Source organism: Saccostrea echinata, unplaced genomic scaffold (genome assembly GCF_033153115.1).
Source record: "Saccostrea echinata isolate AGI-Se365-2 ecotype Australia unplaced genomic scaffold, CSIRO_AGI_Sech_v1 ptg000048l, whole genome shotgun sequence".
Taxonomy (NCBI): Eukaryota; Metazoa; Mollusca; class Bivalvia; order Ostreida; family Ostreidae; genus Saccostrea; species Saccostrea echinata.
The window spans coordinates 75,155-92,335 of NW_026889797.1; the positions used below are offsets into that span (position 1 = coordinate 75,155).

General features: G+C 33.4%; 2 protein-coding genes across 2 annotated transcripts; both read right to left on the bottom strand.

The window, feature by feature from the left end:
• Positions 1–3,804: 3,804 nt before the first annotated feature.
• LOC133203097 (uncharacterized) lies at positions 3,805–9,458 on the bottom strand. The gene is made up of 10 exons (XM_061338946.1): positions 9,446–9,458; positions 7,971–8,119; positions 7,770–7,864; positions 7,390–7,447; positions 6,980–7,109; positions 6,797–6,882; positions 5,594–5,668; positions 5,057–5,207; positions 4,322–4,443; positions 3,805–3,972 (listed from the first exon to the last, which is right to left on the bottom strand). Exons 1-10 carry the CDS (start codon positions 9,456–9,458, stop codon positions 3,805–3,807), a joined length of 1,047 nt encoding a protein of 348 aa, XP_061194930.1.
• Positions 9,459–10,604: 1,146 nt separating this feature from the next.
• Positions 10,605–15,253, bottom strand: LOC133203103 (neuronal cell adhesion molecule-like). Its single transcript, XM_061338952.1, has 5 exons — positions 15,052–15,253; positions 14,270–14,392; positions 12,450–12,501; positions 12,100–12,186; positions 10,605–10,849 (listed from the first exon to the last, which is right to left on the bottom strand). Exons 1-5 carry the CDS (start codon positions 15,220–15,222, stop codon positions 10,605–10,607), a joined length of 678 nt encoding a protein of 225 aa, XP_061194936.1. The 5' UTR covers positions 15,223–15,253.
• Between the last annotated feature and the right edge of the window lie 1,928 nt (positions 15,254–17,181).

Genomic DNA, 17,181 nt, shown 5'->3' on the forward strand with positions numbered 1-17,181 from the left:
GCAGGGTTTTGCTAAAACGCGGAACGGAAAACGGAAAATTTGATGTCAAGTTTTTCATTATGAACAGGAATAATTCAGACATAGGAAGCAGTATTCTTTATCTAATACATGTAGTTCAAATTTAATTAAAAGTTATCGTAGCATTGTGATTTATTCATGATTTTTTCCCCTCACAACATCATTATTGATTATGAAAGGGGCAATGTTGTTTTGAAACATGCGGAGAGAAAGAGAAAGACAGTATATATACATATGTGTTAGAGACAATGATCACTGGCATTAAGGAATTTTTTTTATCACAACTACAGGAATGTTGATGCATTCCACATGGACCTGAAACGGGGATTTAAGAAAGATAGCATAGATGTATATGACCATATTGTTCAAAACAGCGCAAACTGATTGCACAGAATAACATAAAGATGGATGGGGAAATTACATATTTTCGAGAAAATTTAGAGCTGTTATTTATATTTTAGTACTGGGTAAGGGGGGGGGGGTGCAGAGATGTACGTTATCCACGCTTAAGGTACATGAGTACGTGTAAATATGCATTGAAAGTTATGAAATTTTTATTTTTCGCTCATACAGCTCATAAGGATATCGAAAATCTGCCGTTCATATTGATCAGAGTGATCTTCAATAAAATTTCCCACTCATCCATATTTTACCACAACATGTTACATATATATGATATACATATCATATATGTACGGCATTAGATGTTTTCTGTTCCGTTTTCCGTACCCTGTGCTTTGTCTATGTTCTGAGATCTTCATAAATAAGAGAATGAACATGACTAAATCAACTCGTATTTTAATAATTAAGGATAAAATATGAAAAATTTATATAACGTATGCCGTTTCTGGTTATGATTTTTATATTTTAAGTGATTTAACCTGGAATCATATTTTCCGTTTTCCGTTCCGCGTTTTAGCAACACCCTTTCAAGCAAGTGGGAAAGATTTGTACTTATTCAAACAAACAAAGGAGAAAATCAAGAATATGAATTTTTGAACAAACCTCTTTTGATTTGAATAAGATAGTTATACTTTCCGTGTAGAATTAAGTAGATGACAGAATGTCAACATTTGCAAAAATTATGTATGTAATCTATCATTCATTATGGTTTCAATATTGCGTGGTAGTGTGTGTTAATTTAAGTGAATGCAATTAGTCTATTAAAAACCAATATACGTCTCGTTTGTCAACTTATAATGTTAGTTTATGCCGTCGGGATCGTAATTCTGCTTGCACAAAAGAAACAATGACTTTGTGATCGAGTGGGGCATCACATGATTGCACAATATTTACGTTTAATAAAATTCAATCAATGCCAAGCAAGTTCAAACTGTTTTAATTCGTCTTAAGCGGATCCGGAAACAATAGCGCAATCTTGGCAGTGGGAATGTTTTAAAGATCACAATTTTAATAGCTGATGTCACAAGCTTTAAACAAACCTTGATGAATTGTTTTTATACGTCTAAAGGATCGCTAATTGATTCTGTGCTATATTCATCATTCTGAATGCACCAAGAACGTATAAAAATTCAGTCATGCAAATTTTTCCATGAGGATTTCTTTAAAGAAGAATTAAAGCACTTTATTTAGTTTTGTATGAACATGCACTTTTCTATCGATTATCAAGGATTATTCAGGAGATACCAAAAATGAAGGTAAACAAATTGTTTGCTATGTCAATAATTGCATTAAAATAAGAAGTACCCAAGACACTTTTGTGGCTATATTACGGTTAATAAAGTTATAAACCGATAGGATACAGTCATCAACCTAGAAACGAAACAGCCAGCATCTTATCATGATTTCATCGAAATGAAATGAAATAAGTACATGTATGTAAATGATTTGTAGGAAAGAAGATGGGCGAACAAGGTGTGTAAAATGCTTATAGCTTCAAATGTATAAAAATCATATTTAATTTGTGAACTAAATGTTTAGAGCAATGTTCTAATTATTGAACGGTATTAATTTATGACAAACAAAACTTTTCTGTGGAAAAATTCTCTTTCAGCAAAAATTTTTCTCAAGTGAATAAAAAATAAAAATAAAATTAAAAATAAATCAAGGATTTCTTCGAGTCTGACCCCAAGAGATAAAAATTTTCTTCCTGGAGTCTGACACGCTATCATATACAACTCATAATAGGTAGTGGTATTTAAATGAAATCTTGTTTGTGATGTGACACTTGAATAACGATTTCAAATATTTCTCAGAAAGATACAATTTTTTTGTCATAGAAGTGTATTTTAAAGGTAGATTGGGTTTTTGCTCCATGTTTTTTGTTAAGCAAAAAATGTCTATATTTAATCATACTTTGAAAATATACTTTCAAAAAAGTGGAGCGAAAATGTGTTTCAGTATGAAAAAATGAGTGTGTATACTATTTCATGCATGAATAATTTTAGCACTTGTGAAATTATTGTAAATTGTGGAGATTTTACAGAAAGTATACATCAATGTTAACTGAAATATCAAAGAAAATTGTATTATATTGAAATTTGATTTATCAATTTCTTATTGTCAAACCATAGGCATAACACATAACGCATTACGCATAACACCTAAGCTATAGCACAGCGGAAGATGGAAAAAATGAACACCGTACCTAGATCAACAGAATTACAATATGTAATCATCAATTCTGCCAAAACAAAAGTAATGATATTAAAAAATGTTTTCAACAACCAGGAAATAACAATCAATAGAAGCATAAACGGAGATAATGACATCTTTGTCTGTCTTGGTGTAACTGTATTTAAAGAAGGACAGACAGACAGACAGCTAGACAGACAGACAGACAGGGAGATATAGAGAATACTGGGTCATGCTAGAGTTACCTACGACAGACTCTTCAAGATACGGTCAAACAGCCAACTTTCAAGAAGGATCAAATTGAACATCTTGAAGTCAAACATAATATCTGTTTTGTTATATGGTGCTGAAGCATGGCAGATGAACAAAGGAGATGGAAAGCTACTTGACACCTTCCTCCATACGTGTCTGAGAAGGATACTGAGGATATTACGGCCATGTGAAAATCACAAATGAAAGAGTAAGAGAACTAAATGAAAGTAAACATGGACTAAATCAGTAAAATTATAAGAACCAGAAGATGTAAACGGATAGGGCATGTGGTGTGAATGAGAAACAGATAGCCATGCCAGAATAGAATTAAAGTGGACACCGGAGGAACGGAGAAGACAAGAAGACCAAAGGAAACATGGAGAAGAACCGTAGACGACGTGGGTTTAAATCGTGGAGTGATGCTACCGTCAAAACCAAAGATGGATCAAAATGTTATGTAGAAGACTAATTCATGACCCGATTCTCCACAGGGAGATACGGAATTAAGTAATTAAGTCCAATTATAGGCATTTTTCTGGGCTTCTTCTCCCATCTTCTTTACATGAATTAAATTTGAGTTGAGAGAGATTCTTTATAATGTACCAACTTTAATTTAAAAAAAAAAATGTACAGCCGATTGAGTTTAAGGACAGAGCTCAGCATGTCTACAAAAAAGACAATTATAAATGCATTTAAATTTTGTACACCGAACCCGATATCATTATACAAATCAATATTTTCTTTCATGTTAATATTATTCACCGTTTTTTTTTTTTATAAGTATTTTGTTTAAATAAGCATGTTGACTTACTTTCCATCTTAAAGTAAAACTGAATAATAAAATTATGATCGAACAGAAATTAACACATTTAAAATTTTCAACGTACATGTACCAGTGAAATGGTACCTGAAACATTTTGACTATCTATCACTTACGTTTCATTTCGAGGACAGAAATGCCGAAGATGTTGACGTTCCCACAGAATTCGTTGCCATACAAATATACTCCCCTAAATCTGATTGGTGTACTGGGAAAATGGTGACATTAATGTTGTGGGGAGCAGTTGCGATTTGTGCTTGACTTGATATTGTAGTGCTACCTGAAAGCTTCAACGAAAATCCAATCTCAGTACTGCTATCAGATCTACAAACGCAAGTTTAAATCTAAAGGAGACAACAGTCCGGAAAAACAAGGAAGATAGACAAAGGTACAGACAGATGTTGTTGGGAGTGTGTAAAGTTATTAGACAGGTAAAATAACAGGCAAACTTCGATTAGAAAATTTCACCTGCGCTCTTGGATCAGATGAATTGATAACCGATAGTACAATTAGAACTCTCATTCAATGATGTTAACTGTCTTCGCCAAACATTTTCAATTAATTACTTTGTTATTAGACTAACTAAGAAATAGCTACTGCTGCAATGCTTTCTGTCTTAACGTGTCTCATACTTACTCCTTTAAATGCCCAGTGCATTGTAGCATTAGATGACGGGTCAGTCCTACAGACCAGTATAACTCCCTCAAATTCGGGTCTTAGTGTGCTGTTCTGTGGTTTGGTTGTGAATATTGGCTTTACTGAAGACAAAAGCATGTTTATAAAAGCCATGCACTTTTGGTTTTATCGTTTTTGAATAAAATCATATAAAAATACACAAAAGGCATGACGACAGCAACAATTCATAATCGTATAATAGCGATCATTATATAATAATCAAATTGTGCCTTTCTTTCTAGACTTCTAGACTTTCTAGAGTAGAAATCAGTCAAAAAATATATACCAATCCAGGCATAAAATTTTTGTTTGTGTTACAGTATATGTATCCTTAAATTATCTTGTCGTCATCAGTGGTCGTCATCGCATACTTACCTCATTTTAATATGTCACAAGGTCCGATGTTGACGAATCTTCTATCATCGTCAAAATCCTCATTTAAATATCTTGTCGTCATCAATAGTAGTCATCACCATACTTACCTCGTTTAGGGATGTCACATAGCCCGATTCTGCAGAATTCTCTATCTTCGTCCAGATCATCATTCTACCCATCTAGTCTTCATAAATAGTAGTCATCGCATACTTACCACGTTTGGGAATTTCACATAGTCTAATGTTGCAAAATTCTCTATCATCGTCATTATCCTCATTTAAATCATATTGTTGCCTTCAGTAGTAGTCATCGCATACTAACCTCGTTTGGGAATGTCACAAAGTCCGATGTTGCAGAAGTCCCCATCACAGCAGTCGTTACAGTGGTTCAGTGTTACTGTGTCTGTTCCGTGTGATGACGTATGTGATGACGTTTGATAACTGTGCCACAAATTCATCAGAGCCTTACAAGTCTGAAAAAATTGCCACCTTTTAAAACTCCAAGCTCTTAATAAAAAAGTGTTAAATTTTTAATAAAAAATCAATTTGGAGCAAACACATATCATACGGTAAATAGTCACAGATATTGATTTTTTTGTTTGTATATTTTTATTATCCTTCTTTTAAGTATTACAGCAATTCTGGTTTGTCGAGAATATACCACGTGCAGAGAGACAATGCGTGATATCTCCCTTACTTGTAAGTACATGTATAACTACTGTATTTCCTAAAATGGCGCAAGCCGGATAATTAACCAAGAACATGATGTGCAAGTATATAGTTTAAGGTTTGACAATCAAGCTACTTCTAATTTTAAGCTTTTAAACAGGTTTACATCAATGTTACAGTTTACACTCACATCTTTACGTTGACAATCCATATTATACCGGATCTCGTGGTTGAGTGGATGTCTGTATGTTCCCGTGTAACACATCTGTAATTGAAGTAAAAACTCAACTTTTTTTGTAAAATTTACTTGAAATCCTTTCCCAAAATATTAACAACTTTTTATACAAATTTCCATGTTAAATTCTAATAAACTAACTTTATTTGAAGATTCAAAGTTTTTTCTTTCTCAAATGTCAAGGTCACGATAATGAATTGTGTCGGGAACATAACTTTGGAACCAAGTATTTTTGAAATAATTCAACTTTATGGACTTAGTGTTTTTACGAAAAGACGTATTTCATTTAATTTAAAAAAGAAAATGCATTTCCAAATCATAGTGTGGGTGTTTATAAACACTTCTGTTTTATAAACTTCATATTTATTATTGAACTTCGGCAATCGCAACTTCTCGGGCCTTTCCGACTAGCGGAAATGTTGCGTATGCGTCCATGACAACAGCCCTTTTCATAAACTTTGAAATAAATGTAGGGAGACCTCTTACCTGTAGAATATGGAGCTTAACTTTATTGAATGTAAAGATATAACCTAAAATATAAACCAGAAGAAACTATATAGTAATTTGATATATAGGAAGCAACTCCATTTTATATAAAAATTTTTAACATCCTGTGATGTTAATACATTCGAGGTGTTTTTCCGACTTTGCCGGAAAGGCCCGAGAAGATGCGATTGTGAATTTCGGTTGAGGTTAAAGTCAAAAGATGGCTGACGCAAAATAATTCCTTAATCTCGCCTCCAGATTCGGGCATTTTCGAACGAGCCTGGAGCTGAGTTTTTTTATGAGATAAAAAACTATATGTTAACTTCCTGTATTTACCAGATTCATAAAAATTTAGGGCGTACTGAAATTTTTGTATACTGTATTTGTAGGGGGCGTGAATAGTCCCTGCACTTGATTTTCAAGCACCTGCTCGACTTCGACCAAAACAAACTTGCATGCATTGCTGGATGGCTATATTTTTTTGGTACTGAAATGTTTATAAAGAATTGCTTTACAAGATCTCAAAGGAAACCTTTTAAACGTTTGTTTTAAATTAAGATCGCCTACTCAGAGTTTTAAGATTTAATACTGTAGTGCAACCTGCAGCACTCAAGATTGCAAGGCCTATCATTTTTTGAACACCAATCCCGATATAAATAAATCAACACTCACTGAATCTACATCACAGGAAATAATATTTTCGCAGTTTTCCGGCTGGGTTGTATCGGAACAAGAGTAGCATCTCGTCTCAGTGGCAGCTAAATATAGAAATAAATATATGTGTTCACTTGATTATTTTTAAATAAAATAAGGAAGAATTATCTTTCACTGGAAATCATTTTATTGGAAACTCACGAGGTTTTCCGCATAAATTGTCGTTGCAGGGATATGTTGCATTTCCTGTTTCACAGCACTCATAACAATTTGTTATCCCAGTGTCTCTCTTTTTACCGATACCGGACACTACATGAACTATTTTACAGCTCTTTAAAAATATATATTTCATATATAAAATCGGAACGTTGGGAAAAAAAATCATCTTTTCTTATATTTGAAATGTTACTATAATGATTAAACTACAAAATTAAATCTGAATCATTTAAAAGGAAACACTTACAAAAATATTGAAAGGTAGACTAATAATCTCCTTGACGCCACTTGCCATAAGATACAAAAAAAAAAAAAAAAAAAAAAAAAAAAAAAAAAAAAAAGTATTACTAATAACCTGAAAATCTTTGATCCTCCTAAATATTTATTTTTCCTACCTGTTTGCTCAAGCATCCTGACTCAAACATTGGTTTACCGTTCAGCTGTGTAAATTTCCTGACAAAACATGCCTGAAACACGAAATAAAAACCCTTTGCAATTGGCCACAACGTTCACCTTAGAAATAGCCAAATTCATAATATTATCTTAAGCCAAGTCTTTAAAAAGCCAAGATGAATTTTAACAATCGAAAACTGTTACAACCGAATTTCAAATTTTGATGAGATTTGTATTTTTTGGGGTGGGATGGGGGTGGATTTGGGGAGAGGTCAATTTTAAATTAAAATTTTTACTATAAATATAACAAAAAAAAAAAAAATGAGAGAGAGAGAGAGAGAGAGAGAGAGAGAGAGAGAGAGAGAGGCGAAATGGATCTCACCTCGCTATCACTACAAGTTGTAATAGTTCTACAATCAGATTGGTCGGGTACCCCATTGCAGCTAAAGCATAGCTGTTTTGATGAGATGACGACAACTACAATCAGAATACCGTAAAACACGATTATAACGAATGGGATGACGACAACAACAATCAGAATACAGTACAACACGGGTATACCAAATGAGACGACGACATTTACAATCAGAATACAGTAGAACACGGGTATACCGAACGAGATGACGACAACTATAATCAGAATACAGTACAACATGGTTTTAACAAATGTGATGACGACAACTTCAATCAGAATACAGTAAAACACGGGTATACCGAATCGGATGACGACAACTACAATCAGAATACAGTAGAACAAGGTTATAACGAATCAGCCGGGGTCGTTATGATTGTAATTCATAACATCCATATGCTGACTTTTATTCATCATTTTCTAAAATATTACACGGTAAAAAAAAGTCGAATCGTTATAAGCATGGATTCGCAATATCCATGTTTGTGTGTAATTTTTTAGTATATGTCTCCGTATTTGAAAAAAATATATCTCAATCATAATCTGATTGGTTGAGAAGTTTTTAATTTCATTGGAATTGGTTAGGGAAGTAATTTTCTGGAAAATTTTCATTAGCTGATCCTAATTCTCATGAGATGTCATCTGAGACGTTTAAATGTCAAAATGCATAACAGAAGATTAATTTCCTTGATTGTATGAACCAATTTAGCTACTTTTAATACATTTAATTCTGGTTTACCCGCTCTTTAATCAGAAATATTACCCTGAGAAGGAACATTAAAAATGTTTATTTTTCTGAAAACTATTTCTAGAAATATTGAAATGTGCTCCCTGATGATAATAGTGACACACGTGGCTACAGTCCACATAAGTATTCCATTTTTGATTATAGTTTTTGGTAAAAAGTATTGATTTTATTTTAAAAAATTATGATCAAGGTCAAAGTGTTTCAAAAATAGGTCAAACTCTTGTCACAAGGAATACACATATGAAATATAAAAGTCCTTGCACCAATCGTTCAAAAGTTATGACCAATGTTAAAGTTTTTCAAAAGTAAGTCAAACACCAAGGTCAAGGTCACAAGGTAAAAATATGTTGACACCTCAAATAAGAAATTGTTAAATAAGAAAGCCTGAAGTTTTTCAAAAGTAGGACTAATTCCAAGGCCCAAGGTCATGAGTTCAAAATGATACCCCAAACAAGGCCTTGTACCAGGTAATGCATACATAAAAAATGAAAGCCATGGCACAAACCCTTTACAAGGCATGACAAAGGTTAAATATTTTGCTGACAAAGAAACAGCTTGACAGATGAACCCCGAGTCTCCGATTACTGACATAAGCATAAAGAAGAAAACAAAGTAAAGCAACAATTAGGAAAAGTAAAAGTCTTTCAATCAATACTTTAGAAAAATAAATGTACACAACATTTAAGAAATAATTATTTGTCAAAAGAGCAGTAATATGGCCTGTAGCAAATTATTATGGCTTTATAATTTCTTTCATATTACGTAAAATGTACTCAACCAGTTGTTAACAGCAAACTGAGGGCCGCAGCAATCAACATGTCTGAAAAAAAAAACAGGGTGTGTAGAACTATGTTGGACTTATCTCATTCTCACGCACATTTAACGTCAAATAACATACCCCCCTCTTCCATTCTGGCGATGAGAATTGGGGATTTGGAGGAAGTTTATACATTAATCAATGCTAAAAATCAACTAGCTACATTTACAGATAATTTCATGCAAAGTCTTCTCCTTACTAGTGCAGAGTGTGATAGGTTTGTGGGGGTGGGGTGGAGTTGGGGGTTGGAGAGGTTTATTATTTTATTTTTTTCAATCAGTGTGTCATTTATATATTTTCATAGAAATTAGTGTTAATACCATTGGGAAGGCTTATTAATTGTAATAATTGATAACATGGAAAATATTGCACTCTTTAAGTTCTATCGCTCTAGGATAGTACGCATGTGGTTTTATAAGTGCGTGTGCACTGGAGTATTTACATAACAATCTACGATGTTTTGCAGAGAAAATATTTTAAAAAATTATTTTCAAAATTGATATTGGAGCAATGAAATGAAGGATCGCCATTTCTACAGAGTACTAGTAGTTGGAGATAACAATACGTAAATTATCACATTTATTAATAAGTACATATATGGACATAAAATGGCACCCGCTTAATCAACGGAGAAATGGTGGCCATTTTTTTTCTTTTCTGATATATTGAGATTTTCCGAGTTCTTTGTACAAGGATAGAAATATAATAGATAAGTAAACAAGCCTTAATTTGAAAATAAGCTGAATTTTAGAAAATAGCATACTTACCTATAGGTCCCCCGTTTACAAAGTGCGAGTAACTTCTCTGCTCATATAGATAACGCAGAGCTGGTCAATCGCGTTCTTCAACGTTAAGATGAAAGGTGCGGATTTAAAACCTAAGGCATCTAAATTGTTTGTGTAGGGCACGGATCCAGACCTGCCTTTTAAAGGGCAAGTATGTAGGGCCATGGCCCTCTTTGCCCTTCTTCCACCAAATACTTTATAATCTAAATGTTCTTTTAAATACTTGACAAATTTGTATTTTCAAGTACATACAGTACAGTTAGGCAAATTAAAAGAATTTAATACTGTGATAATATATGTAAATATTCTCTTACAAATTCAATAAACAACATATTTGAGATATAAAAAAAAAAAAAAAATTAAACTTGAAGATACTTTTATGCTTAATTTCGTGCGTGTTCTAATACTGTCTGGTATATAAAGAAAACGATTAAAGATGTAGATACTTTTGTGTTTTATTGAATATTTAAAAGAAGAGTTTTCGTGCGTGATCCAATTATGTTCTGTGCCACGCATGTATAATTCCCTGACGTCGTTGTGTCCACATTTGTTAAATGTAGAATACTTTTTCTTGAAACAGTGACGCCATTTTTAATCCATTTAACATATGGTGTGGGATTTCCGGTTACCGGACACCTGAGGTCTACGTCATCTCCGGTTTTTGCTACAGTATTCAGAAGTTGTCCTATTTTTGGTTCCTCTTTTTTGAAAAAAAGAGAAAAAGAAATATAGAATGTATATATGATAGAAACGTGAACAAAAATAAATACAAAGTCTCTAAAAATTTATCAATTCACTAATAAGAACAGTTTTATTATAAAAATTACATTACTCACTAACAATTAAAACTTTTTGATTAGAGGATGGCACTTAAACATTTTGTGACATGTATAAAAATGTTGTTTTTTTTGGCTAGAATTTTCAATTTGTAAAGATTATATCGCATTCAATATTCAAAATTCCTAAATTAAATATGACAAATTCTACCAGAGGGCGCGCTACAGAGACCTAAATTACATATACATGTAACATTTTAGGAAATTGAAGCCAGGCCCCTTGGTCATGAAACAAACTTAGACTTAAGTCAAAATACCAATCATATGTTTATTCGTTTGTTTGCTGTTTAACGTCCCTTCGAGAATTTTCCACTTATATTGAGAGGCCACCATTTGCCGGTGAGGGCTGCAAAGTTATACCTGTACTCGGCACTTAAGGCCTTTGAGCAGTACTTGAGGGATCCTTTTTTCGTGCCAGCACCTACTGCGACACGCGGGGCCTCGGTTTATACGGTCTCATCAGGCCTGTAGTAAGCAATTTCAGTTTAGGGAGGCACAGCTATACATTTTCAATTGAGGAGGCACTATCAACTACCAAAATTTCAAAAAAAAAAAAAAAAAAAAAAAAAAAAAACCAGACGTTTTTATTGAGGGGGCACTATCACATAATACCTATGTTTTCTATAGTAAACTATATATCGGCAAAATTATTTTCTATAGTGAACTATATATCGGCAAAACTATTGGGGGGGGGCACGCCCCCCCCCCCCCTCCCCCGGTTCCTACGGCCATGCTCATCCAATTAAAGGACCGGTTTCCACGTCTAGCAGTGGGAAATGAACCAGCGACGTAAGGATCAACTCCTTACTCCGCGACTCTAAAGCAAACGCTTTAACCACAGCGCCACACGGGCGACTTAATCATATGTAACTTGTTCATCATTTGTGATCTGAAATTCAGATAACAGCCGTTTGAGGATGCGATGTTGAATAACATATTTATTTTTCACTGTTTCATGTCAAAAGCATTTCATCGCCATAAACAGCTTTTGACTTTAGCTTAAGATGTTTCATGATCCTTAGTCTAGAAGACCTGAAAACAGAATATGTTAAAAAATTTCAGTGTTCAAGATCTAACACTTTCCCTGCTTATTGATACTTTTCCTCTCCTATACCTAAGCATGCGCACTGGCTGGTTACTGATGTTGGAACAGTCAGAGGTTTGGCCGAAGGACCCGGATCCCCCTTTTCTCCCTTTGGACCTAAGTTGCATCAAAGAAAGTGAAGAAAGTTAATCAATTATTTAAGAGTTGTATATTCGTCAATGGCCATCTAAGATCCGTCGTAAGAAAAATCAAAAGACTTGTTGAATAAGATAAAGGACCACAAATGTTTTATAACAAATTGTTTAAACTGTGCAGTGCATATATGAAGGACAGCATCAATAAATGTGGGAAATCACCAAAATGTTTTATAACACGGTGTTTAACATGTGCAGTGTTAAATGTAAACTAGAATAATTTACCTCTCATACACAGCCGACTGTCGTTTGCACAATGTGATTCCAGAATGTGAGCCTACCAAAGAGGAAACATACTAGTAACATACCACACAAAGAGGAAACATACTAGTCACGTACCAGACAAAGAGGAAAAGTACTAGTCACGTACCAGACAAAGAGGAAAATACTAGTCACGTACCAGACAAAGAAGAAAGGGACAAATTACGTAGCAGACAAAGAGGAAAGGTACTAGACACGTACTGAACAAAGAGAAAAAGTACTAGCCTCGTGTCGTCCGCGTGGCTCAGTGGTTAGAGCGCTTGCTCTAGATTCGCGAAATAAGAAGTTGATCCTTACGTCGCAGGTTCGAATTTCGAATCCCACTGTGAGACGTGTAGACCGGTCTTTCGGATGAGACCGTATAAACCAAGGTCCCGTGTTGCAGTAAGTGCTGGCACGAAAAATGCTCACTGCTCAATGGCCCTAAGTGCGGGTATATGTCTAAAATTTGCAGTCTCCACCGGCAAGTGGTAGCATCTTAATATGAGTGAAATATTCTCGAAAGGAACGTTAAACAAAGAAACAAACAAACAAAAACTAGCCTCGTACCAGACTAAGACGAAAAGAAATAGACACGTACTAGATAAAGAGGAAAAACAGAAGTCACGTACTAGAGAAAGAGAACTAGGACAAATCACGAACCAGAGAAAGAGGATAAGGATTCATCACGTACCAGACATAGGGGAAAAGGACTAGACATGTACGAGACAAGAGGAAAAAGACAAATCAGGTACGAGACAAAAAAGGAAAAGTAGTAGTCACGTACCAGACACGGGAAAAGGACAAACACATACCAGACAGAGAGGAAAATAGTAGTCATGTAGCAGACAAAGTGGAAAAGGATTTATTACGTACCAGATACAAAGGAAAAGTACTAGCCTCATACCAGACTAAGAGAAAAAGTGGTAGTCACGAATCAAACAAAGAGGAAAAGTAGTAGTTACGTATCAGACAGTGGAAAAAGACAAATCACATAACAGACAAAGTGGAAAAGTAGTAATCACGTACCAGAAAAAGAGGAAAAGGATTTATCACAACCAGACAAAGTAAAAAAGGACTAATTACATGTTGAACAAAGTGGAAAAGGACTAATTACATGTAAAGTGGAAAAGGAATAAAACATAATAAACAAAGTGGAAAAAGACTAGTCACGTACCAAATAAAATGGTTTTTTTTTTTTACAGAGATTGATCTCTGTTTATACATAAAACATCTAAACTACGGATACTTTAAAGGTCATAATAAAAACTTTACTGAAAAACTATGTTAGAAAGACATGGCTAGCTGTGGTCATAAAAATGAAGAAATGTGAGTAAATTTAGCTTCAATAAAACGCTCGAATGCATTAAATTGACCATCTTGCACCCGACTCAGTTTGTAAGTATATTATATACTTTTAAAAGGGTTTGCCTGTCTGACAGTCTACATGACTCTCTCCGTCTTTACCGAATGTCCAAATTAAACAAAATTTCAATGAAAATTCTCGATTACATATTTCATGGCACACGCCGTAAAAAAAACATACAACTAAAGCTTTTTTTGTTCATTTCGTTCTTTAAGCACAAAGGCATGTCATATCATAACATAAACAACAAAAGATACCATAAATATACTCAAAATAAAGATCTTGCGGTCTTTAAGTTTGCAATACTTTCGTTTCCACACGAGTTAGCGGTTTGACAGAAATTAACCATTAAAGTATCCTACATCTTATAAAGTGTCTACATGTCTGGCCATTGGAAATACTTGGATTTGAATTTGAGGAGTACTCCACAAAGATATACCTGGGCAAGCAACAGCTCTTGTACAAATGAACTGGCAGTCTGTCGTTTCTGTACGCTTTCTTTACTGGTCCTCGTTTGACTTTGCTGGTCTTCCTGGGACTTTTGATCAAACTCGTCCTTGAACTGGGATAAAAATGATATCAACTAAAAAGATTATCAAAGTGAAGACACAAATTAAAGTCGCAAAAATTAAAACGTTCATTCGAACTAATTTCTGCACAGCAGTGTTTTAAATGATGGGTAAGTTTAGATTTTAATTAAGATGTTTATAGTAAAAATGAAAGGTTTACTCTTTTTTTTTATTCTCTCCACTAAAAGAAAATTATTCCTGAAATTGCAAGCAGATCGTATTAAAATGGAACACCTGTACGCAAGATATTTGACATATATGAAAGAAGAGATAATTCCACTTTGAAAAACATTCTCATTTTTGAGATATCTTTAATTCAAGAACTTAAACAATTTTACGATTGGGAACTATTTCTAAATACACCCTCTCCATTCACTTGAAAGCTTTTTTTAGTTAAAGTTATACAAACATTGTGTTTCTCTCTTTTTTCATTGCATTAATTTAGTTCTGAAATATTTTACAACTGCAAAATCAACATTTTTTCTCAATAGCTCTGGGCAAGAAAAGAAAAATGCAGTATTACTTAAGTACATCTTAAATACTTAAATTACTTTAGTTACTTAAATTAATTGTTGATCATTCATGTATGTATTTGTAAGTAGGGCACCGATGATAAGATTTGTTAAAGAAGATAAACCTTAATCATACTCACCTTCAAATCAAGGTCTCGTAAGTGTTTTAATTCATTGAGTTCATTTTGAACCCCCACAAGTTGTATGTATATTACACAGACACTTGCAATAACCCCTAGCAACAGAACGACAAGTAGTGACGTCACTAGATCACGCCCTCTATCGGTGGAGGGGTGCTGGTCAGATTTCATTTTCCTTATTTTTATTGTGCCTATATTCCTTTATTATTAGCATGTACAACAAATTTATCGTTACATTTCTTACAATGACCTATATTGATATGCACAGAGGGCTATTCAAATCTAAATGTATCATGATTTCATGTGGTTAATGAAGAATCACTTTCGCATTCAAATACAAAATTGGAATCACATGTAAGAAAATGACCCTTAATCAAATTAAATATTTTCAGTTTGTTTTATAATCTGGAATACGATGATCTTTCTCACATAAAGAGATCACGTGATCTGATACAAACAAACCATTTTTGAAAATTACCATTCAAGTATAGAAGCCAAATCATCATGAGGACATAAGTACGGAGTTTTAATTTATACTCATAATTTTTGATAAATTGAGAATCTAGAATATTTATCATTCCTTTAATAACGACATTCTCTATTTTCTGTAAGAGCTTTTATTATCGTCTTAAAATGCTCCATAATATTCGTGACGAGATAAGAAATCTAACTATTGACACACTGTTGATCACCAAGGCTAAACATTCTGACCGGATTTCAGAAACGTGACGGTGAGTATTTTGTATTTTATGCATTATGTAAATATATTTATTCCCCAAAATGACTTAAAATTGCAATAGATTATTAACCATATAAACATTTAGAAGCACAATAGCATACAGAATAACTTAGGCCAATATTTGGATGTCTAAACATGCAGTGCATTTACTACTCCATAAAGGTAAAGCTAATTTTGTTTTAATGGTCAACAGAACGGAGAGAAATTCAGAAATATGGCGAGCTTTCTGTGGTGTTTTTCCCTTTTGAAGTAATGTTTTCAAAAATTCGGAAAGAGAGCTCTACACAATGTACAGGATATCAAGATTTTTAGAAGACTACATATAGTAGAGCTCAGTACTATACCTACCGGTCTCCGTACAACATTAAATTAAAGTGCTCTGCTATAGTGAATTGTTAAATTGATGCAAATGATTGACGTAAGCGCATTAAAGTTTTGGAAATGCATCCATAGATAAGATTATTTTGTTAGGACAATCCCAAACATTGATATCAATAACTGAATTCCTACAGAATTCAGTTAATTTCTACAACGCTTGCGATACATGTTTATAATTTCTACCGGTAAATTTGTTTTGAAAAAAGTACATCTAGAGTGCATTTAAAGAACGATACAATTAAAAATTATCATTCATTTTGTTTTGGGAAGTTTCAAAAGTATAATAAGATATTTTTTTTCACATGGTGTTGTGGATGTATCACGATTTCATCATTGTATTAGTTTTAATCAGATTTTTATGGAGTTAAGAGTACAGTATTTGAAACAGATGACAAGATTTATAATTTGAATATAAATATACAGTTGTAAAATGACCTCGACTTCCTTTGAATATGATGGATTTTTTTTTTTTTTATCTTTTATCACCAACCTTGATATAAATATGCTAACACAAGGTAAAATACAATTTAACTTCGTGTTTTCCATTCATGTTCCTCAGTTGCCATGATATTCATGACAGTATGCACAGTCATGCGAATACTTTTTTAAAATTGTTTTAAAAATTGAATTGTTTCAAGTAAAAAATTTGAAAGTTTTGGCTAATATTGAAAAAACTATCAAGTAGCAATGTTTATTTCTCCCTTTTAAAAAATCGATTGCAAAGTCATGTACCGTTTTGGAAATAAGATGAAAGTACTATTACATTTAGCAATATTTACTGAAAACAATTGAAATAATTTCCTTAAAAATCAAAACTCATATATCAAATATCGATATTAAATTTGGAAATCTGTTTGATTCTGTTTTGATTAAAAACTTCAACATTTGGGGAAAAAGGTATATCGTGTATTAATGTTTTATGATTTGTACAATTGAAGATTACATTCTATTTTTATAGAGACAGAATGCTCCACATTTTAATTTTTCTCAGCATTCTTGAAGGAGGTAAGTAC